This window comes from Thunnus maccoyii, chromosome 3 (genome assembly GCF_910596095.1).
Source record: "Thunnus maccoyii chromosome 3, fThuMac1.1, whole genome shotgun sequence".
NCBI classification, from domain to species: domain Eukaryota; kingdom Metazoa; phylum Chordata; class Actinopteri; order Scombriformes; family Scombridae; genus Thunnus; species Thunnus maccoyii.
In genome coordinates this window covers 28268819-28294070 of record NC_056535.1, presented here as the reverse complement: position 1 = coordinate 28294070, position 25252 = coordinate 28268819, and the positions used below count along the sequence as shown (strand labels likewise).

The following is a 25252-nucleotide window of genomic DNA, read 5'->3' as shown; positions in this document are numbered from 1 at the left end:
CGGTTATAATTTTCAAGGCGACATCTTCAAATGTCTTGTTTGGTCTGCCCAAACATAATCAGTTTACCATTGTGTATGGCAAAAAAAGCATCACATCCTCACATTTGAGAGGCTGAAACAGGCAAATATTTGGCATTCTTGCTTAAAAAAATGAATCAAACTATCAAAATAGTTGCCAACTAATCGATCAACTAATCGATTAATCGAGTAATCGCTGCAGCTCTAAAAATAAGTCATTTTAAGTAATCCAAAATATAATAACAAGGCTCTCAGGTCAAAGTTGTTCTGTCAGAAGGTAAACTGACATTGAAAAATTTCACATAATAGAATAAAACAGTTATATATAACAGTTGGCATGGACAGTATTTTATTTTTTGAAAGCACCAAGTACATTTTCAATCGAAGTGTTTCTGCAGCTGCTTTTTCCACTGTGTAACTTTCCATTTATAGGCAAGGCTCATAACACACACAGGCCTTGAGAAAAAAAGGGCCGTATTGACTGCAACTGTTTGCATAACACTAATTAATGTAGTTACAGTAAACAGAGATTTCAATAGAAGTATTTTCTTGAGCTTTGAATTCAACACACTGCAGCTGTAGCTTTTGTGGCGTTTGAGGAACAATAACATCAATTTGGTCTGGTGACCTGAAACGTACAACAAACTAACAAACAGTTAGTTTGTCTTGTGTCTCCTGAGTAATTTGTTATAACTTTTCTTCTTACAGATCTTTGGTTAAATGTTATTTTCAAGTGATACCGTGATTTAGGGAGAGCCTTGTTGTACCAGGACATTCAAATAATGTCATAAACAAATACTCAACCACCTATCAAAGGTGTTCATTTGAATCAATTTTAAACTTGTTAACATTATAAGCTAAAGTTCATAGTTATACAGTGATAAAGACACAGGGAATTGTTGATGTTTAATGGCTTAATTTCTTATGTAAAGCTGCACATTATAACCATTAATCCATTATTTTATTGCTGTCTCAGTCTCATCATGTGATGTTCAGGTGCTACAACTGACTCAGCTCAGTGTCGTGTGCAGTTGAGCTGGTCGTAGCTGGTAATTTATTGGTTATTGTGACAATAAAGATCAGCCTCATATCAAGATGTAATCCTTACTGTGTGTTTATTTTCCTCCCGAACACAGATAATATGTGGATTTATTGCTTTTTTTAATAATTTAAAGTTTTTCAAATGAGCCGAGCGGATCCACAATCTTTCCACGTACCCTTTCGCAACTCCGAAAGTACACCCTGTGGCACAAGTACCACCCCTGAATGGGAATGACTGATCTATTATAACCAACTCTACCCGTCAGCATTTCCAGTGGAGAAAACCTGGATTGCCAGCAATTTCTGTATACCTGACAGTTTGGAACAAAGTTTTGATCCTGGTATGTGTGCTACTGACATTGACTCCCATTATGATCTCTAAAAAAGCTTTTCCGGTGTAACAGAAGTCATGCAGAAGCTACAGGGGTCCCATTCAAACACCATCCGGTACTTGCACTTTACAGCACTGCTGATATATTGCTCAAAGACGCCCGACACAGACTGAGAGCATGAAGCAATATGTGGAAATCTCAATTTAAGATGGAAGGCAAAAAAAAAAAAAAAACCCAACTAGTTAATATGTTTTAATTTAGGATCAGTGTGAAAACTAGTGTCCTTAGAGGTGTTTTATCCAGTAAACAGACTATAGACACATAAGTAAAAATGCATCAAATACATATAAACCCGTAGACTAGTGTCATAATTGGACCCTTTACAAAGTAAGATGTTTGAGCTCTTAATACATATTTCTAAAGGCATTTTGAATTTCAGTCTGTTATCTTCCTTCAGCAGACTCAGTCCCACCGTATTACACTCACACTCCACTAAGTGGCTTGTCAGCATTGTTTGCATTCAAACTAAATAAGAATAAAGCTTGTTCATTGGTTTCAATAATACTAACAAGCAATTTTTCAGGCGGACAGACAAAACAAAATAAAATTTGAAATGTCAACCAATTCCCCCGAGTGATTTATACATAATCATTCTCCAAATATACAGCATTAAATCTGCCTCCACACAACAGGCTCACAGTGTAGAGTCTTGCTGGCACTCTGCAGTCAACTGACTTAGTAAGATTGAGGATGAACAATGTATGAAAAATTCAGTAACAGGGATTCACAGAGGATATCCATATAAAAATTAAACTCACTGCTAGTTAGTGAAGGTGTTACTGGAGGTTTCTTAAGCAAGAAAATATATAATTTAATGCATGATGCAGTTGTCTGTTTTGCATACATCGAGCCATAAACACTCTGGTACATTTATTATTCCTCTCAAAGGGCAAAGAATTGATTTAGATTTCAGAAATGAAACCCTTCAGTTCTGGTCTGACATGATACACTGCATGGCCAAAAGTATGTGGACATCCATTACATTAGTATGTGTACATACTCATTCCAAAACCATCAGCATCGATATAACAGCCTTTACTCTTCTTTTAACCCTTTCCACCAGATGCTGGAGCCTGGAGAAGTCCAACACTGATGTTGGGCAATGAGGTCTGACTGAGGACACTTATTTCTTGATTTTGTGAATTTTGTTGCAACCTGGATTTTTTTTCCTGGTAATGTGGAGAAGGCTTTTAAACACAATTCAGACAGAATTCAGAAAAAAAAAACTTACAGAAAGTAACAGAAAATATTGAGGGGGAAAAAAAAGAAAATACAAATGCAAGTAATTCAGTGACCTTCTTGATTTTTGGTCAGAATCTTTTGAGTGTGTGAGAGTGGGGTTTGGGAGCACATGACCTCAGTCCAGTATTTCTAAAATCCTTCCTATGGCCAGTTTGATTGGGTTGAGGTCAGGGCATCGGTTGCCCAGATTCGGCGAAGCCATTTCTCAGTTAATCACATTCATGAATTATTATAATGTTGAAAAAGGAAAGGGCCTTCCTCAAATTGTCACACATTACATACACACTACTGTCTAAAATATTATTGTATACTGAAACAAAGGACCAAACCACAAGAAACGCCCCCAGATTAAATCTACATAAAAGTATGTGGAGTTTGTCCATTGAGGGTATTTTGGAGCAAATCATTTATGATTTGAAACACATTTTGTAAAGTTCAACTTGAGGAGTTTTTGGACTTTCAAACACTGTGGATGTCTGAGGTGACAATCACGAGGAACACTTTTTAAGCTGTGAAAAAAGTAAAACCTTATGATGAAAAATCTCTTATCTCGGTCTGACTGTCAAGAAAATGGCAAACGCGCTGATACTAATGTCAATACTACTGTCGATACTTTCTCCCTCTGTCCTTGTCTCACCTGCTGGCCCCGCCGACAGACCACCAGGCAGCCAGACTGACGCGGACGCGCACTCGGGAGCGCGCAGCCGGAGCCGGTGACTCTCCTCCTCATAAGAAGCAGAAGACAGTCCGGATGCACGGCACATCCCGGGGTGCACGGAGAGCGGACTACAGAGGTGCTGCTGCCGCTGCTGTTGCTGCTGCTGCTGCTGCGCTGTGTTTCGGTCCTGTCCGCTGTCAGCCTGCAGCCATATGACTGAGCTGTTACTCAAACCTTAAACAACATCAAAGGAAAACAACAACAACCACAAACAAACGCGGGTATGGCTTTCTCTTTATCTACTAATTGGATTATTCTCAAGTGATTGGTTCTGTGGGTTTCTTCTTAATTCACAACGGAAAATGCTGCACAAATCACTTTACAGTGACTTTATCTTGTTGTGCGGTATTTTATACCCCCCGTGTGCCGCAGGCTATTTTAATGCTATCAATAGACTACAATAGATTATCTATAGTTCTCAGTTCTGTAGCTGTAATTGACTAGAATCATTATTTAAAAAAATGTAGGTTTACTACAAATAATTCAATTAGCCTCCTGTTACATCTGATTATCCACCTGTGCGGAAAAATGCACCGCTGTTTCATCCTAATAATGTTCCAAAAGTTAATAACTTAATTAATGCAGATGTATCCTTCCCTATTTCTCTGATAAAAAAAAATGCCATTTGACTTGCAGAGAGATAGTGTCGCTCAACACAGATGGCTGATAGCAACGAGGACTGTTTGCAAACAGCAAATTAGATTTGGTTTGAACCGGAAAAACAGATTTAACCCCGATAATCAATTTAACTTTTGTGATGGCGGTGTCTCCTGCTGTCATGCTCTGAAATCAGATCGACATCACAAAGGAATGTATCGGATGAATGGTGAGGAGAATCAGAAATGATTGCAGCGATTATCTCTTCTTGACAGCACATTGTTGCCCACTGCACAACAAAGGGGGAGCGAACGCGCGCGCGTGCGTGCGTGTGTGTATGCGTGTGGTTGTGTGTGTGTGTGTGTGTGTGTGTGTGAGAGAGAGAGAGAGAGAGAGGGAGAGAGAGAGAGAGAGATAAAGGTAGGGAGGCAGGAGATTAAAGTTGGGATTCTCAGTGTGACACCATGCAATTAAAAGTGAAACACACTGCAAAGGAGCAATATTTGTGGACTCACATTAACGAGCTGATGTTAATTAATTGCAAGTCAATCAGCAGGGAGGCATTAGACGTGATCAGAAGGAGTGGGGAGATACCCCACAGTGAGTAGACCTCAGGCCAAAACAAAGCTCAGATTCACTAATAAGTGAATCATATGAAAATAAAAAGATAACCTAAGGACACGCTGACATCATTTGATGTTCACAGGGAAATAGTATTCTCCAAAAAAACCTCAAACTATCAATTTTGTAGGGAAATCTTCTGAATTTTCATCATTCATCTCAAAGATACAGAGGATCCAGTCTAAAAATGGCCCAAAAAAGAGGATTTAAACAATCTTGAAAGTGCCACAATTTTGTCCTTTCAGTCATTACACATGCAAGTCTCTTTATTTCTTTTGCCCAGATTTTGATTTTCAGCCAAAAAAAAGGGCTACATTGCTAAACATCCATCCAGTCTCCTCACCACGGTGTGAAACTCGCCTTGAACGTCACTGCCAAGCGTGGCTGCATCTGTTTGATCAAGTCTCTTTCAACATTGGCAGGCAGTCAACGCCATCCGTTTCTATCAAAAGGAGGGAGAAACTTTGGGGGTTCATATAATGCGTTTGCATGCTTCACTTGATCATTTCTAAACAGGAGCACTTCCCCCCCGCTGACCGGTCAAACTGTTCCCAGGCGGAACGTCCAGATACAGACCCAGGTGTCCAGATTTCACGGGTTAGCAACGTTTAGCAAGTTTTGTTGTCGCTTTCAAAAGCCAAACGCTTTTGTCATTTTCTGTGTTAGAGGGGATTCAGATGGTGTCCTTATCTGCCACGAAATGAAAGATGCCACCGACACTTTGTTCTAATTAAGACAGGATAAATCCTCCCTCTGTTTTCCTCTCTCTCCTGCTTTGATTTCAGTTTCTCTCCTCTCCTCTCCTCTCCCTCCCTCACATCTCACTCCTTTCTTTCCCTCCCTCTCCTCTCCTCTCTCACAGAATTACATCTTATTTTCTCCTTTCCTCTCAGTTTCTCCCCCCTTCCTCCTCCTCACTCCTCCTCCTCCTCCTCCTCCTCCCTTTTGTCTCTCTCATTCTCTTTCCTCTCTGTGGGATGCCTCTTGCTGTGCTTCTGGTGCTGTTTGTGTCTCACAGCATTTTTGGAACATGCCTCTATGTGGGTGTCTGGAGGAGGTTCCCCCCCGCTGTGAGTGTGTATTTGTGTGCGTGCGTTGATTGTTATAGAGGGAAAGTCTATGAGAGTGTGGATGTGTGTGTGTGTGTGTATGTGTGTGAGCGCATTCAAAAGGGAGATAAGGACCACGTCGCAGGATGATGCTGATGTTACCATGCATCAGTGACAATGTTCTGGTCTCACCCCACATCTGTTGGTACCTGCGACCAAATTACCACTGAATCATTTTGTGTCTCCCCGCTCTCTGCTCCGGCTCACTTGCTGACAGATGGACCTTCCTTATGGCTCTTGTTTTTTATCACCCTGTGTTGCTTCCAGGGGCCTTCACCATCCAATACACACCTAAAAGCTGCAAAAAACCTCCCAGTCGATGTGTGAATCCCACTGATATTGTCTGCGGCGGATTTTGGGAGACAAAGCAATTTTTATATTGCTGAAGTCAGTAGTATTGGCCCTCAAGGAAATGAAGTTTTACGGTGTTAACTGCGTCTTGGCAGAGGTGTTTATTATGCAGAGGCATTAACTGGAGCTGTAATTTGGGTGCCTGTTATTAAGCTGATTTTTATGATGATTTGGTGCTGTAAATTAGACTTATTTTTACCAGAGATGAGAGATATAAAAGTAAGTGTTCATGCATCAAATATTCTGCATTATTACTTGACGACAAAGAGGACTGGCTCTGTTTCAAGCAAAGCTGAATTGTATCTGTGCCAGACGAAAAAAAGATACCGTTTATTTCTCTTTGTCATATATCATATTTAATCATGCATTTTTCTTATTATCTGCCATGCTTGTTTAAGGCAGATACTTACTCTGCTGCTCAGTGAGCCATGCAACTAAAAGGACAGATTTAGCTTATTCCTGCGCAGCCACACGCTACTACAGTAACCTGTAGGTCCTGTTTGACAGCTTATAGTAAATGTGCAAATTTAGTATGTGCTCATAAGCCTTGATTAATACGTAGTTGACGACTCTCTGCTCCAGTAGATAACATCTCCTCTGATCTCTGTATGTGGCCAGGAGAAGAGAGGAGTCTTGAAGGTGGCCTCTGGCTGACATGACAGCCCTGCTTCAACAGCCTGTTTCTGGAGTCTTTGTTTGCTGGATCCTTATGGCCCCGCTGGTTGCTATGAAAGATAAAACAACAGGAGCAGATGGCTCCTGGAGGTTTGGTGTCACAGCAGGTGAAGCTTAAAGATACAGCAGTTTAATAGCAGTGTTTTTCCTGCTCACCTTCCTCATCTCTGCTACAGATCCGGATGCGCTCGCTGTTAAGTATATTTTTATAATAAGTGTGTTGCAGAAGCGCTGCCATGCTTAAGGGACTGACCAGTGGATCGCAGACCGGAGAGAGGTCTCTGATCTCATCAGAGCTTAATCATCCAGCCCTTCAGTAGTGCCCCCCTTTGTAATTTCTTGCAAGATTACCTATCACTTCATACTTATCTCACTCTCTTTATGATTCATGTCTCCCTGGTGGCCGTCTCACAGCGTAAGGTTATAAAAGCTTCTGGCACACACATTTATTGTGTTTTCAACGAAATGTAAACCGTTTTAGCTTCCCTGCTCTGGCTTCCTAAAAATATAGGATTGATTTTATGATTTCATTATATTTTATACCGCAGTAGATGCTATCTCTGCTGAGTTTAGATATCCATCAACTTAACAATACAACCTCAAGATCTGAGGTTCGGAACAAAAACGCAGACCAAGGTCAAAAGTCAGATATAAAGGTGTCCACGATGTGTAATGCGTCTTTTAAAAAGTTGTAATTGTTGGTTTTTAGGCAGTTATACTTTTGCACTGTAAATTCCTCTCCACTTCATAGAGGATGTCCTGATTCAAGACACACCTAAACAGCCAACTGTAAAAGTGTGTATGCTGAACTTGTGTTAGTGCAACGACACATACAGACCATGTGACACACACATATTTTTTTATTGAATAGTGCTGTATTCAATTCTGTTAACAACATTACCACCATTTTTTTGGCTGCTTCCTTTCTCCTGTTGCTCTATTTGGTTGTAAGTAGCTTTGATCATTGGTGCTATTTTAAAGTTGTGAATGGAGTTAAATAATTACATAACAACATACTAGGACTAGGACAAACTAGGAGCAACAAAGTCATTTTAAAAGCTGAAGCACATTATTATTCGATAAAGAAAATGAAATCTGTTGTCAAGTTGGAGAATGTTTTCATAAAAACATTATCATTAGCTGCAAGTGTCCAGTTTTTGAAGTTATTTCAAACTTGTTTCAGTATGTGGATTTTAAAGAATTAAAGAATAGGTTAAATTGAAAAGGGACCCTCAGAGTGCATCACATGATCCAGTGCTCTGCAGTCTTTGCAATTATAGTAAATTCCTTTCCTTGAAGTCCAACATTCATATTTGAAAAGGCTCTGTATTGATTTTTTTGGAAGGTAAAACAATGTGTGAACTTTGCTGGTCAGTGCGTCAAAAGGAAAAGGATCCAATGTTCAGTATGTTGTTAAACTTACTTCTGACTTTCAGGGAGCATTTCCACATGCATTAAACTCAAGTTTTGGAACTTTGACCATGTTCTCATCTGACATCATAACAGTATATAAATAATATAAAACCAGAATAAGCATTAAATGTCCCCTTTAAGAGTTTAACACACACACAAAAAAATGAAGCTAATCTTCTTCTTGAGAACTGTGTTGGTGTACTTTTATCACATTTAAATGACAACATTAGTCAAACTCCACGGCTGTCACCAAATTTTGATTAAAAATATTGATAAATCAAAATCTGATTCTGCACGGAAATATGCCCATATCACATTTTACTAACAGAGCCTCACCCTTTTTGGACCAGTGAGAAAGATTTCAGATAAAAACAGCACAGACAGAAATATCCTCTGTGTCAGAAAATGTCGCAATCATTTAAGACACCATCAAAATATGTTTTCAGGGTCTTTAACATGTTTTTATTCTGTAAATTAAGAACTATTCCGACACCCTTAAAGCTTAAGTCTGAACGTAATTTGTTTCAGCTCTGCCGTACAGTATCAGTCTGTTTAAATTTGCTGTTCAGTGGTGGATTATCTCATTTGAGAATGAAACTCGTCAGTTCCAGGCCACTCGTTTGGCCTCCCATCGCCTCAGTAGCAGATGCTCACCCTGCTGTGCCCTACCTACAACACACAGCCATGTATAATACAGGCTCTGGCAGGAGGCTGTGTTGTTTGCGGAGATTGTTTATCACACATGAGAGACTGTGCTTAAAACCCAGAATGCCACCCAGAGTGCTCCATTATCGCCCCCATCCTATGTTCCTCAAAGGACCACCTGTTAGCGGCACATGAAAGTCTGCGAGAGGAAAACAGGGTACTGCTGTGAGGAGATACTTAGTCCCCCTCCATCACCGCTTGCCTTGACAGGTCTATTCAGGCCTGAGGTTTGATGGGGTTGATGCAGGGTGCATTCTGTTTCTAAGGAGGCGTCACAGCTTTCTTTTAAGTTGCGGAAATTAATTTTTTGTAGGGTCATATCACTTTGGCGTTTTCAGCTCCTGCTATCATCTTGGTTCTTTTTCTGTACACATTTGGAATATTAATCCTAAATGAGATAAGCAGTTATAGACAAGGAATGAATGGATCAACCATTTGAATCACTATCACTGAAGAAAAAAAATCTCCTGAATCTTGTTCTACATCAAAGGAGTTGGAAATCTATATTATTAATATCTAATATTTGAAAGAAACCCAGTTTTTACTTATTCATTGTAAAAAAAGCTATAAAAAGTGTAAAAATTACACATTTACATAAAATAATCTGCTGATGAATCAACAATGAATTGTTAGTTGCAGCTTTAGACACATTGTAGTTTTAACAAGATCAAAGGAAATGACTGTGCCAGGAAATAGTCATGCACTTAACCAACGGTAAACTTGTCATTTTCACATTTCTGTTTTTTGTTCAGGTTAAATTGACGATTTATAATCTATTAATTAGTGAGCTTCAGAGGTGCTGGTTAGCAAATTTTATTACATTCGGACAGAGCTTGTTTCCAGTCTTTGTGCTAAGCTAAGCTAACCAGCTGCTGTCTGTTGTCTCATAATTAAAGTTCCTCTCTAGTTAAAAATGTGTTTTTCTACTTATTCCTTCAGTTGGATGTTCGAACTTCACTGTTTTCACATTCATCTGCTGAAAGTGGAAAGTTCAGCAGATGAGCTCATTGAAAATCCAATTTTAAGGAGTGGACCTATGAGCATGATTTGTGACATCACAAGTAGTTTGGAGCTAATCCTGGACCAATATGCAATTTAAACAAGTGTGATGTGGAAACCCGAAGCCTCCAGTGCACAGACGCTGAGAACAGACTTTACAGTGAAGCAGGAGACGTCTTGTGTCTTTTTAAATGAAAAATATTTACACGTTCATAGATTCTGGATTTTTATTGAGGAAGAAGGTGTAATTTTAATCATTTCTATATAGGTAATTGTACTTTTTTGTGGAAAACCATACTATTCAAAGTATTTTTATATGTCTCATAAGAGTGGTGTCTTCTCATCTAAATCTCAGCCAGAAAGTGACTGAGCATATTTCCCAACATGTCAAGCTATTCCTGTAATATACTGTACAATATATTGAGGACTCTGGAGATGTGATCACGCAGACTGTCCTCCATAAGTTTGAATGTTTTCTTTCTAAATCACCCTTTTGGCTGCACAGTGTCCAGGCCGCTTGACACCAGCAGCACCTCATGTGTCAAACAGACAGAGTGTAATCCCAGCTAAACACTTTGTGCGTGACACGGCCGACTGCCCTCCCCCCCTGACACCCTGAAGGCCTGTGTGGAGATAAAGGTCTCACCTCAGCAGCCATCCTCACGCTCTCTTGTTTGCAAACTGCACAGCTGGTCGAACTCCCAGAGGCCAACCGACGCAGTCTGCCTCTAAATCCTCCAGGGAGCTGCCCGCACTAGCACTGTAAATTTCCCCTGACATCGCCAGCATCCTCTCCATGCCACACACACACACACACACACACACATATACACACAACCTGCCACCTCTGTCCCATTCTTAGAAATAACTAAATAACCCACTGTAAACCCATGGGTGTGTGTTTTCAACTTGGTGTATATCAGTGTGATGAAAGAGCAGAGACCTTATCAACCCCCCTGACTCTACCTCCTCACAGATGTGTACACATGAGCACACACACACAAACACACACACACAAACCATCACCAGCAGCTCAATACTTCTCCCTCATTGATTTTCTGTATGCCCAGCACCGCCGTTTGTCTTTTAACACAAAGGAGTCGCCTGCCACAGCACCATAATGGCTTTGTGTGTCTCTGGCAATGGATTGTCTCAGCCTATTAAAGTGGCCTTATCATATTAAGAAACAACCATCTTCCTGTCATCTTACATGAAAAGACAGAGTTTTTAAAATGAGAAGAACTGGTGTTGCCTTATCTGATATTATGAATTAAAAAAAGGCAGAAAATTGGGTAGAAAATTGGACAGAAAATTGGACATGGCAGTAATTAAATATTTTCTAACTTTGAGGACACACGCACAGCGAGACCAGTGCGGCTTCAATGCAAATTAAAAAACATGTCACACAACTCCTCTTCAGTACACTCTGCTTTATTCATGTCACCAAACATTTTTGCAATATAACATCAGTGCTGTGCGACAGTAAAATTATGCAGTCTATCTCAAACCAGAGCATCCCCTTCCCATCCCACCCGAATGGAAAACAAGAAGAGTCCACCAACATATAAAGTGGCTCGCTTACAAATAAGCAAAGGAGAAAATACAATTCTGAACAAATAAAAAAATAAATAAATTCTTCCTCCATCCTTTCATATGCAGCCACCTTTCCTAACTCAGTCACCCTGTCCTTAAAAGGAGGCGCTAATATGGTATTTTGTTTTTAAAAGATGATGATATTGTTGTTTTGTACATTATGGTGCTCTACAAGTCACATGATTGCTCAGTGGATTGTATATAAGGAAACCAGAGACCACCTCAGACACCTTGATGAAGGCTGAGGTGAATAAAGCATAGTGGTGTATATATAAAATATAGAGATTTAGTGGAAAAGTATTATATCGATATAATCATCATATCATGGTATCATCTATCAGTTAAATTTGGATATTTTCTTACTATATCTCCCTTTTGAGCATATAAAATTACTTAACTTACTATTTCTGTATGAATGATTTCTTAATATAAATGATTTCAAGCAAATTAGAATAAAAAAACACAAAAATAGTTATTTAGGTTTTTGTTTAACATGAGTCTTGTTAATGTAATGCACAACAAGTTCACTGCATTAAACATCAATTTTTTATACATTTTACATATTGTGACATTAGAAAAATAGTCTCATACTGTAAATACTGTAGTATTTCAAATAACATTTGTATCACCCATGCAAGATATATAACTTTCTGTGCTTTCCTCATGTCAACATAACTCAAAATACAAGGAAATGTCATTATGAAAGTAAATAAACTACAATTTAAACAGGACCAGGGCTACCATGCGATTCGGTATGGTGGTCGATTGAGCTGAGAATAAAAAAGAAAAAATTCCTTCCTCCCCAGCGCCTTGGTTTTCGGATTCACCGCTATCATTTTATTCATGTTTGGACAAGGCGCGGGGCTTTTAATGCAGATATACTGAACCTCATATTTCAGTTCAGTCACACCTTGCAGATATGTTGACTTTTGTAATGAAAGGAACGGTTGGAGGGCCTTTGAATAGGCAGTGATGAAAGATGTGCACGGTGCAGTATCTCATTGTGAGTAAGGCGTGAAGGTACAGGAATGATAGCTCGGAAGTCATTTCTAGAAAGACGCACAAGTGTTTGTCCATCTCTTATCACCTCCTCAAACCTACCAAGTCCAGATAAATGGGCTCGCTCAAGAGGCCGAGAGATGCAATCTGAAATGGAAGGATGGGGTTGTAGAAGAATGAATACAGAAGAGTAGAGAACACATCTACAGTACAATACTCGGTACTACTACAATACATTAGTGGTTTCAGATAGACGTTCTGCATAAAACAGCTTTGAAGCTAACTGAGGGTTGTCTCCTAGAGGGAGGTTACATCAATTTATGTGACTTATTTTTACAGAAGAAATGTCATGTATTTATTTTTTATTACTACTTCAATGTTATTATTTAATTCAGGGGAGAGACAGATAATCACAAGCTAATTTGTAGTTCTAATTTGTTGTTAATCTGTGGGCCAAAATACCCCAAAGCTGTAGTAGAGAAGCTAACACTAATACTGGACTCCTAAGTAGTGGCAATTCACTCCATAGCCATCAATACTGCCTTGAAGGAATACTCCGCTAAAAATATATTGTTTGAGTATCAAACCTCTGAAAAGTTTGTAGTTTTCTTGGATTTAATAAACTATAGCTGCTAGCTGTTAGCCTAATGGACCTCAAAATTCACAGCAAGAAAAAAAAAACGTTTCAAAATGTCCATAAAGCTTTCTCAGACAGCTCCTGCAATGTAATCCAATTCTCTACCATTGATAAGATAAAGATGTTCAATATGTCCCAACGAATTGTTTTCTTTCTTGTTTTCACCAATAGCCAATGTTACTTCTGCATGTTACTACTGCAGGAAATTAGGGAGTACTTTAATACTCAAAAAAACAGATTTTTTAGTGGAGTCTATCTTTCTTTTTAAGAGAGCAACAGAAGGTTTTAACCATAGATTTTACCAAAAGTAAATTCTGCTTGTTGTGTCTGTGATGATGTGTTGTAAAATTCCTATACTGTACATGAACTTCAACAAGTCATCGGATGTACTAGATATAATCCTTCTAAACTAGTTTGCTCAGGAGAAACTTACCAGAGTTTTCTAAATAATCACCATTGCTGATGAAATCTATCTTTTGTTTCAGTACCTGTTATCTGAATCTAATTACACAGTACATATGTGCAGTATTAAGATGCATTTTCTCTTCCCAGCAGGTGGCGTTGTACTTTACAAACAATGGCTCTCTCCTGGAGTCTGTTCCTGGTGTTCCTGTTTGCCATCCTGGCACCATCACACAGCGCTGAGCCCGGAGCTCCTCACAGCAAGAGGAGACAGGCGCAGACCTCAGCAGGTGGCAGCAATGCCCTACAGCACCCTCTGCAAGGTCTACAGGCCCACGGTTACAGCAGGGGCCGTGGAGGGCACGGGAGCCAGGGGACACGCGGTGCCCAGGGCGGAGCCGGGCTGCTCTCTCACAGGCCCCTGCATCCCCTGGCCAGGCCTGAGGATGATGGGACAGGCCTGGAGGGTCTGAGCCCAGTGAGACTGGAGATGGGCCCAGGCAGGGACAGAGACAGAGTTCGCATGGGCATGAAGACTCCATCGCAGGCCCGGGATAACCAACTTCTGGGGACACGCAAGGGGAGGGGGCATGGACATGGGTCTGGACATGGACACCACTTTGAGCACAGGAGACAAGGGAGTCGACGTGACAAGGGGCGACATGGAAAAGGTGAGCTGTCAGCAGATCCAGACATACAAAAAGTAGATCCTCTCTCTAACAAATTCTCCACAGCTGCTTCCAGTGTTGGACAAACAAGAGGGAGCTGTAGGTATTTTTCACAGAGGACATTTTGACCTGTCACAGTAGGAAAACCACAGGTGTAAATAATCAATTTCAGGGTCCGGGTTTGTGTATGCCAGTGTGTCAGATACTGTCATGGCTTACTGGGACACTTGAATCCGAACGTTAATGTTATTAGTAACACCTGTGCTTTTCCTACTATGACAAGTCAAAATGTCTGCTGTTGAAAAAAGTAAGACAAACAGGGATGGACCCAGATTAGTTTCAAAAAAGGCATTTTCTAACTCGACTTAATACAACTGAGGTGAATTGAATTGTATTTGTGGTGCACAGACTTTACTGTGAACAGTTGTTTTGGGACTACTTTCTACAGAATTTATAGTTTCAGTGAAAACTGTTGACAGCAAGGCCATGGATTATCCAGGATAACAGGGACACTGTTTCTTTGCTTCTGCTTTTTTTTTTAATGTGACTTTTCAGTCCTGTGAGGATCACAAATGTAATTCTATTGATCTCCGCTGTATTGTGGTGGTGGCAGAAAACTCAGAGACAGATACCTCAAAACATGGCCAAATACAAAGCAAAAGTTCATTCTAGCCCTTGGAAACAGCAGCTTTAGCTTCTGTCAGCGGGTGAAACTTGACCGCTTTTCAAAGGAAATGTTGAAACTTCCTCCGAGCACTTTAAATACTAATTGTCCATGTCGGACAATAGAGGTTTCAATGGAATTTTGAACATCTACAATTCTGTGAAACCTGGTCTGCTGAGGTAGATTGTGTGATACAAGCAAAAGCTCCAGAGCAGCAACTGAATGGACTTTGTGTTGAGATTGTTTGCAGGGAGAATACATGTTTTTTGTAATTTGGGTGAATTGACCCAATAAGTCATTTAGGAATGATAGACCATATACATCTTCCAATATTTAGACTGGACACATCATTGCCTTTATTAACTAAGTAAAGATTTTTGAGGTTTGGAAACATTTACCCCCCCCCCCAAAATTTTGTGGTTATTTTAGGTGCAATATTTTCTCTTTCCCCCCGTCCAGGGTTTCTTCCGGAGCCTGAGCTGAGCTCCGCGTTGAAGGACAGAGATCTGTTCGACGAGCCTCTCTCCACCTCCTCTGCCGCCTCCTCCGCCGCCTCCCCCTCCCTCATTGTGACCCCGCCCAGTGACTCCCCCTCCCCCATCGCCGCCGTCTTTGGCTCCGGCTCCTCTATGGTTACCACGGTGATGAACGAGCATCCCCCAACGCTGCCCCCGGCCTCCACCAAACCCCAGGTAACCCCAGTGAAACCCAAATGCTTATTAAAGGCTGCGTCTGTTCTGCCTCAGTGTGATTCCAGTGTGCAGGGGAAATAGAGTGAAAATGGGCCCCATTACTGCCGTTATGCCGCCGCAAACCTCATAGCTCATCTTGGAAATGACACTCTCTACAGTGAGAACCTGAGAGTGCTGCTTATGAAAAATATCCTCAAGCAGGCCAAACTCGCTGGCTCTTGGTCACCGTGATAGATATGACCGTGTTCTGTATAATAAAACGATGCCTTTGGGATCAAAATCACACAGTTGAGTCTAGCAGCACAATTTCTATAACCACCTTCCTGTTCCTGTATTAGAAACCATGGCAGGACGAAATGCATGTGTTGAACACACAGCTCCGAGTCCTTTTTGTGTCCGACTGTGGGCACACGCACAGAAAAATCTGCACGGGGCACCACTCGCCACCTGTCACATTCACCCAGCACGATGCTTATGTGTGGGGGGAAAAATCACACGTTTTCTTGTGGCTTCTTCAAGTTGGAACTGTCACAAATGAGACTCTTTAAGACAAGAAGATACCTCATGTCAACAGATACTGAACCAGTGCCCACGTCAGGAAAGCTTTTATATTTGTCACAGCTGCTGTGAAAAACACCCAACAGCTTGTAGAGCGTTCTTAGAGAAAATCTGCCATAGTTACAGAATTGCCAATACGGTCTGATTGACAGTTGTTTTGTTGAGGAGTGGTCTTCAAGAAAACACACTTCTAAAGATGTTTCTGGAAACAGGAGATGTTTATCCAGTGGAAGCAGACTGAGGAGAGTTTGTCTGAAGACAGCTGGGCTGGAGTTTTGATTGAAGATTGTTTGCTCCTTTAGAAGAATTCATACCTCGCTATTTATCTTTATAAAATGACTTCACCCACCACTAGCACAGGTCCACCTATTACTAAAACCAGTATTATTTCTACAACTGTTAAAGCTGAAGAAACTCTAGAAAAACACTGAAACGTCTTCAATCAACACTCCAGTCCAGTGATTCAGAATCAGCTTTTTAGACATCATACCACCTGGATGACTGAGATGAGCCTTCACAGACTTAAAGCTGGTGTTTTTCTTAACTCTTACATGCTGTTCAGGTCAAATTTGACCCATATTTATGTTTGAGAGCAGTAAAAACATCCTAAACACCATTTAACCTGGTGTTTTCCTAAAGTGACCCAGAATACACAAAAAAGGAAATATTTCAAAAATGTGTGCAGATGATACACATTTATGCAGATAGCGGGTGTTAATTAAAACATCATCATTCAGAAATGGTGTTGCATTCTTCACATACACTAACATTCATTTAAAACATGATGGCTGTCTCCTGTTTTATGTAACATAGAATAATAACATAACATAAAAAACTAAAGAATACACTCTCTTTGTTCTCTGAAAGCTTGATTAAGAATTAATCATCCATTTATTAATGACTGATGAGGCATTTATTAAATGAAAAATAGATTTGTAGTTCAGAAGTTCGGTACAGAGACTAATTATGAGGGGAGACTGTGAAGGGTCAGGATATGAACAATATGTAATTAATCCTGTAGTGATGTGCAATGATGGTACAGCAAGAGTAAAGATATGAATTATGATCCTTATGATTCCAGGAGCCCTTCCTGCCCTACTCTGAAAAATATGTTTAAAAACTTTAAACTCACCTTTAAACATTATATTTAATGTAGTGTTGGATTTAATGTTGGGCGCTGCTAGGCACTGCCTGTCATAACTACATCCACCAGTTGTCCAATTAGGGGAACAGTTTTTTTTAAACATCTTATAGTTACTTAATCCTCATTTTCAGCAAGTTTTATTGATTTTCACTTTTGCTGATTTCATTCAATTAAACTGTAAACTAAGTCTGAATCTAGACCTTTAAACATTCAGAAAGTATGTACCCCTACCTGCTCAGGACTACAATCCACCACAAAATAATGGACTATTTTAACATTCAGCAAGATAGTGAGTGAGTGATATTTAACATATAACACTCAAATTTGAAGCCCTTGGTCGAGACATTACAAACTGAGTCTTAGTAAGTCTGTGTGACTTCCCTGGTCAGTCAACATGTTTGATGACTGTAGACTGGACTGTTTGTCTGCTTGGTTTCCAAAACATCTGAGAGCCCAGGAGACTGTTTCATGTCTTTACAGTGAAATAATTCAAGTATTATTGGACTGGTGCAGAAGAAAAAATTCCTTTCCTGCCTTTCCTGAACCGAGGTTCAGTGGCACGAGCGCTCAGCAAGCCTTCGTAATTAATGTTCGATCTTCTGTTGATGGTTTAATGAGCAGCTGAACACTAGCTGGTTGGCCTCTGCAATTAATCTAATTGATATCTCCATACAGGGCTATATCCTAAGGGTGAAAGGAAACAAGTATGGATCTCTTTTCATGAAGAGCGTATTTTATGATGGATGTCTTTCAGGAACCAAATATTCCCCATGAAACTGACTTAATTATACTGTCTAACATTTCTACTTAGTTTCCTCTCTATGAGGGAAATGACAGTGTAACTTGTTTATGGCTTCTATTGCAGAAGCTTAAGGCAGAGCGATACACAAAAGTGTTTTGTTTTACAGCAATGTCATCAGACAGTCATCTGAATAATAATATTTTAGTGAGGTAGAATATTTGAAATTATGACACTTCATCCTTTATGTGGATTTATGTCTGAGTCCAACTTCAACTTCAAGGAGAAAGCATCCATTTTTCCATCCATGTAGTATTTGAAAACTACACACAGGAAAACTGCATCTTGAAATGTAAAACAACACATAAAAATATGTAAATAATAGTATGACTACTACAAAATGACATGGGGTGATTACACATCAGTGCTGGGTGTTTAGGTGTTAGAGCAGTTAGATTATTTTAAGACCTTCTAAAATGTATTAGTCAAGTTTGTTGTTCCATATTTCTTTATGACGTATTAAAGTCTAAAACCTGGACCCTGGACTGTAATTTTTATTATATGAAACAGGATGAAAGTGGAGAAAGTTGGAGAGAAAGTCCTGTACTGATGGCAGAATTACAACCATATTTGAAGAACAGCGTCTGGAGAAATCATTATTGTTGGGATTTTCATAGCGACAATACCCATAGATAAAGAGATCTTCCTCATTGAACTTTCGTCAAAGCTTCATTAGACAAAACTAAATGTAAATAGGTTAGATTAAAATGAGATTAATTCACTGTTAAGTAAATGGAGCAACTGTCTTACATTGCCTTCCTATATTCCTGGCACCATCAGTGAATAATGGACAAAATCCTCAGAGACTCCTCACAAAGACTACATTAACTGTCTGAACTACTTTCTTTTAGAAAAGACTAAAGTCACAAATTAAAGTAAAGTTCCCTAAAAACACTACAAATGCAGTAGCAGGTGTTAGCAAAATATTAGTGGGACTGTATGAGCGATGTATTTGTATGATTTACAAAACTAAAATCATTAAAATCATACAATACAGGAACAAAAAGCTTAATGTCAACGTCTACCTCAGGTCTGCTGATCACCTGCAGGCTGCATTATTTGCCAGCTGCCCTCATCAACAAGAAATACAGCCTGCAGTTGTGTGTAATGACCCGTATGTTTCAATCAATATTTCTGTATACTGTATATGTATTAACAATACAAATGCTGTAATATATTTGTATTCCTCGCTGCGGGCAGTCATATTCTCTGTTACCAATCGATTGGTTTTTTAGCTCTCTGCTTTCTCTTGTTGTCTCAGTGAGAGCGTTTTACGAATCAATGAAGCATCGCTGCTGCTCATCGCAATGTGTTTCATAAAGAAAACACCCCGAACATGTTTACCTGCAATACAAATGGAAAACACAGTCAGCAAATCAAACCATAGCCATCCACTGCTGCTGTGGTTTAATTGAAGTAACTCAACATTCATCTGAGAAGACTGAATTGATCTCTCCAATGAATTCCCTACAGTGGCTCATATGCTGGATAGTGTCAAATTTAGGATTAGTTTTTAATGCATATCTTCATATTCTGATCACAATTGTCTTTGAATACATAAATAAATAAGATATTTTAAATGTTACCATGGAGGCAGAACTTACGCAGCACGCTAAAACTAATTGAAGATGGGATTAGGTGTTTGTTTGAGCTGTCCTGTGTGGATTTATCATACAGAACAAGAGTGTAATTTGCCTCAATGCAAATGTCCCCATAACAGTTATGAAGCGTAAGGTGTTTCCTTTTTCAGAGGTCTGGACGAGGAAAAGGGCAAGGAGAGGTGATGCCAACGTTGGACATGGCGCTCTTTGATTGGACAGACTATGAGGACATGAAACCTGTGGATACCTGGCCGTCTTCCAGGAAGAAAGGTCTGTATCTAGCCTTAACTGTGAAGGTGGCGTCATAAAAGGTCCAGGATTAGTGGAAATAAGACGACTCAAATTATTCTTATTATAACTGATTATTTTATATATGGAAGTAAAATATTACATTATTGATAATTTGTTCAACCAAAACCCAGATGTCATGGTTTTGTAATAGCACTTTAATATCACTTTGTGGCATGCAAAGTAGCCAGTAACCACTAGCGACTACCACTTTCCTCTTGCACGGTTTCATAATTTCATTTCACCAATTTCTCAAAGCAAATGAAACACTCAATATATTTAGTGTTCACTTCTCCTTAACACTTGGCCAATTTTTCCAATTAGCTCTTTGATCATTTTAACTACGTAGTTTTGTAATGCAGGATTAGGCTATTTAGCTAGGTTGCTGCACAAGCTTAGAAGTCCTTATTCTCATGAGATTTTCAAAGTTTATATCTTTATTTAGTTTTCTAAATAAATACAGAGATACATTTTTAAAATAACACTTTAATTTAGTTTTTTTTCTTCACAGAAATGAATTCAATACTGAGACATGTATCAAAAAAAAAAGTTTTCTCACAGCCCTTAAAATCAAAAAGGCCTCGTGATCCCCTGTGACGCTTTGGTGACCCCTAATGTGGGGACTTAACTGTGTGACCAGTTTGAGTTATAGGAAATTAAACTCTGTCCCTGAAATGTTTAATCCATACTACTTTACATGTGAAACATTAATTCTGTTTTACTTTTTGGGGATAACAACAGATATATGTGATCTGAACTGTGATAAACATGTGTTTACCAGAATTATGCAAAAAGTATTTGACTGTGGCTTAAATATAAACAGCTTCCTCTTTCAAACATGAGTTTAGATGACTTTACACGTCTTCACAAATGATGTCATCCACTTAAAACATTATCTCAGCTCACACCAAAAATAGCAGAATGTCTCTTTCTTGCTGCAGACAAGAGGCGGAGTAAGAATCTCAGCAGTGGAAATGTGACTGCAGACGCTGATGCGATCGAGCCATGTGACCACCACCTGGACTGCCTCCCAGGTCAGTCTGCATCACACATGTCGTTCTTGATCACAGAAAAAACTCTGTGATGCTCCAAATAAAGATTGAAAATCTGGATTTTGGTAAATTATTTTTAATTATTTTTTTTAAATGTTGTAGCTGCACTGGGTAACTTTGCAAATCCACAAATAGCAGCAACTTCAACATGCAGAAATCGTGTAATGGCATCAGTGAATCATTCTCTATACAAATGAAACAAAGAAAACAAAAACATATTCATTTATTCACAGCTAAGTGTCCATACTTGGGCAGAATATACTGTCCTTGAGGGTTTGCAGTTGTCTTTGTGATTTTAGATAATAAGAAGAATGGGTTTTTCAGTGTTTAATATGAATTTTGTACATGAGAATGTCACGTGTTCGGTTGTAACGATGTTATTTGTTGTTCCATTGAAGGCTCTTGTTGTGACCTGAGACAACATGAGTGTAAACCTCACAACAGAGGCCTCAACAACAAGTGCTATGATGACTGCATGTGTGAGGAAGGTGAGTGAGGGGAACGTGGTCATAGTCATGTGATGTTTTAACAGTGTCATGTGAAACAAGCCACCGCTAGTTCTCATATTGGTAGAAGGTTTAGCAAGAAAAATAATTCTTTTCACGTGCAGTTGTGCATTTCAATCATTCTCCCAAGTCTCATTGTTTATTATTAAGATTTTAAAAAGTGATGATGAGCAGAGGTCCCCCTAGTGACCTAAATTAGTGGCTAAGTGATGTAGTGGTACACAGAAAATGTCCTAGTGTAGCTGATATCACTCTGGGGTCAGGCTTCATCAATATTTAAAGGTGGTTGATTAACTCAGATGGGTTTATATCACTGCAGATTCTGCTGTTTATGTGAACTGAAACAGGAAATATTTTACTCAAGGAAAGTGTTTGCGCTTCTACATTTAAAGCACCTATAATCGATTTTTTTTTATAAGAACAGTCAAATGACAGTGTGTAATGCCAGAGGCGTCGCTTGTAGTGATTAACCTAGAGAATTATCAGTGATTCTGCAGCTCCCCTCGGCTTTATGGAGCTTTATAGTGAGTTTTAGCCCATTGTTTAGCTATCCGGCTGCAACTTTACTGTTTTGATTCACTCTCACTGCTCTCATAGCGTTGTTTTTGGCTGCGGCAGGCAGCTGTTTTTAGAGAAAAAGCTCTAAAAACTCACTGTACACTACCTGCTCAGCACCAAACGGCAAACAGACAAAGTTAGCAACTAGCTGGTGAACATAGTGGAGCATTTTGCAGCTAAAGAGCCAGATATTTCCCTCAGGAGTTGGTAGAGATGCTGCTGGGTGTGTAAATAAGCAACTGTTTGCTATTAAGTTCAACATATCAACTTAAAAGTTGATCATATGTCAGTGTTGTGTTTACAACCTGTTTTCACTGCCCCCAAGTGGCCAAAAAGTCACTTAATGCAGGTTTGAAGCCCTGCGGTTCATCCGATGTATTCATGTTAACTTCCAGTACAGCAAATCCATCTGTTTAATCTATTCAGGTAACATGTTATTTATGATCTTTCAGGGTTTCGTTGTTATGCTAAATTCCACCGTAAGCGGCGTGTGACCAGGAGGAGGGGTCGCTGTGTGGTGCCAGAGTCGGTCAGCAGTGACCAAGGAGGCTTCATCACCATCTGAGGAAGAGGTGGGAGACAAGAATGAGAAGCTTCAAGGAGGAGGAACGGGAAAAATGGCCCTATTACCACAGAAGACAGAGCAGCCAACACACATCACACAACACTGCTAACGGACCAAGTGCTTAAAGGTGACGGCTTGCTGGTTTTTCAAATCGATCCCATAATGTAAAGCCTCCAAATGCCATAAAATAGAAATGCTGTCAACAGGTAAGATTGTGGGATGAGTCACACATCCTAATCCAACAAGTCGCCATCTTTAAGCGTTTTATTTTTTTCATTTAGAATCCATAAATCAGTTTTAATTTGTTTTTTTTCACTGAAAAAAAACATTGTGTACACGTGTTGAAGTAAAACAGAAAGAGGGGCTTTCCAAAACTCACTCAGTCCATATTAACCTTCTTTTTTTTTGCAATTTTGTTTGTTTTTTAATTTTAAATTGGTAGAAAAGATTCACTTGGCTGGTGACACATCACTGAGTAAAATTTGTAAACAACACCTTGTTAATACATGTATTAATACTCACTGCAACTATGGTTAGTATGGATTTTGTTTCATTTTGAGCACTCCGTGTGTGTGAGGTTTGGAAAACTTTTCTTCAAATGTCTCTCACAGTCTCTCCTGCATCTAAGTGTCTCTGTCTTGCTGACCTGAATCAAACAATGTTTGCAAAGGTTTTTTAGTATTGGTTCAATGTGCTCGGAGTCCCAGACAGGTGACGTTTACTGCTTCAGGATTATTCAGATTGAGTGAAGTAAGTCGTCACTCACAGAAATGACATAAAAATACTTTCTGTGACTGTATGAACCTTTCTGCTGTGTTTTGTTTCCTAGCACCCTGTTCATCGGGCTCTCTAAACAAATGCTAAAAACCGTCTGTGAATGCAGTTTGAACCAGTCTGCTCTCCTCATTTGTAAATATGAATGTGTTTAAATTGCCAACAGCTTTTTTAAAAAATTGATACCACTACTCTTCAAAATGTACTTAACAGTAGTATGATAAACAAAGATGCTTGTTTGACCGTCCTTTTACATGTCTTAATATATGTTTTATTTATACTGTACTTAAACACATGTTTGTCTATATATTGTGTTTTTCTGCCTTTTTTCGTTTTCATGATTAAACACTTACTAGGATAAACATTTTGCTGTGTAAACCTGCCTATATTTGTAACACTGACCTTCATCTTTATTAGGCATTAGCATGAATTACATACAATACATTACAATTACATCGCACTATATATACATTTTTGTCCCAAAAGCTCATGTTCAGCCCTTAAAAAGGCCACTTTCACAGATGTCATTGCATCAGAAGAATATATTATATGTCAATATAGTATATTGACAAATTATCACACTATTGTAATATATAATAGTAATGAGGACATGACTTTGGTGGGGAGTAAACCTGCAACTTTATTTTGTCCCGTCATCACTGTGTAGTCTGAAGGCTGTGTTGTGAGCCTTCATGCAGCATGTCAGATTGGACAGATCTTGCAAGATTTGGCTAAAACAAATTTGTCACTGTCATTTTGTTTTGTTTGAGCTGTCTGATGGGATCACAGCCTAGCTCAGGGACATGACCATTTGAAGGCAGTGTCGGAAGAGGTATTCAGATCCTTTACTTAAGTAAAAATATACCAGTACAACCATGTAAAAATACTCCATTACAAGTGCAGCATTCCAAATCCTAAGTAATCCTACTTAAGTAAAAGCATTACCAGCAAAATGTACCAAAAGTGTTAAAATTACAAGCAGACATTGTACAAAGAAAATGATTGATTGCTTCTGTTATGAAATACCTATTTCGGCCTGAACAGAACACAGAGCATGTGGCTGGAGGTAAATGAGCTGCTGTTTTGACGAAGGGCAAGCGCTTTAATGGCTTGTTTCACACATCTGTTAAAATGTCCCTGCCTTCGTTATCTTACAATTCAGTTGATGTTTTGGGGAAGAGAGAAATTCTTCAGAATGATGCAAAGAAATACAAATTATGATATTGGTATTAGAAAGATCCATGTGACCTTTTCTCAGAACTGATTTTGTCACATAAACCTTTTCAGTTGTCTAAGGCGCCATCTGTCTCCATGAAATGGACGCTGCAAATTTGAAGCTTATTATCTCCCGACTGATCTGAACTGTGTGAGAACCTTTTAATGCAAAGCTTACGACACATTAGAGTAAGTGCAAGCAATAACATTCACCGTGTCTATGATCCGAACACACGAGCCTCTGAAAATCTATCCATATCAATATTTGATTAGCTGGAGAAAGTACCACTCATTTTTCTTCCCTAACCAGCAGCTCAGTTGGACTGTGATTGTGCCATCCTGATTTACGGCCGCAGAATAAAAGCAGCAGTGATGTATTTTTAATACTTACCTCTGACAGAGTGCTCTAGTGGAGTACCCTGTTGGCCAGCAGCCAGCAGAGTGATAGATTACGCGCAGCCACATCCCGGCAGAGCTGCAGCTTCACATCAACAGCACCATGAAGGCACTTCTACCTTTCTTGTGGCCTCCTTTAAGTAATTAATTACCAAAGTTTCTATCCTAACTTTTTAAGATTAGGGCACTCTCTAAAGGACACAGGTACAACAGTGAGAACAATTTACATACGAGTGAACAAAGCTGAGAGAAATGCTGCA

At 39.4% G+C, this 25252-nt stretch overlaps 1 protein-coding gene across 2 annotated transcripts; it reads left to right on the top strand.

Moving 5' to 3' along the window:
* The first annotated feature begins 3442 nt into the window (after window positions 1-3442).
* Window positions 3443-23757, top strand: draxina (dorsal inhibitory axon guidance protein a). Of its 2 annotated transcripts, none has more exons than XM_042402048.1 (7): window positions 3443-3632; window positions 13666-14183; window positions 15304-15536; window positions 19788-19908; window positions 20868-20960; window positions 21377-21466; window positions 22495-23757. In XM_042402048.1, exons 2-7 carry the CDS (start codon window positions 13688-13690, stop codon window positions 22605-22607), a joined length of 1146 nt encoding a protein of 381 aa, XP_042257982.1. In that variant the 5' UTR covers window positions 3443-3632; window positions 13666-13687; the 3' UTR covers window positions 22608-23757. The 2 variants fall into 2 exon arrangements, with proteins under 2 accessions (XP_042257982.1, XP_042257983.1); XM_042402049.1 differs by having other exon boundaries at window positions 13663-14183.
* The last annotated feature ends 1495 nt before the right edge of the window (window positions 23758-25252 follow it).

Coding starts and splice junctions, on each gene's coding strand:
- draxina (XM_042402048.1), top strand. CDS start 13,688: ATGGCTCTCTCCTGGAGTCTGTTCCTGGTGTTCCTGTTTGCCATCCTG. Junction 15,537..19,787: donor CGGCCTCCACCAAACCCCAG/GTAACCCCAGTG, acceptor TTCCTTTTTCAG/AGGTCTGGACGAGGAAAAGG. Junction 20,961..21,376: donor CCACCTGGACTGCCTCCCAG/GTCAGTCTGCAT, acceptor GTTCCATTGAAG/GCTCTTGTTGTGACCTGAGA.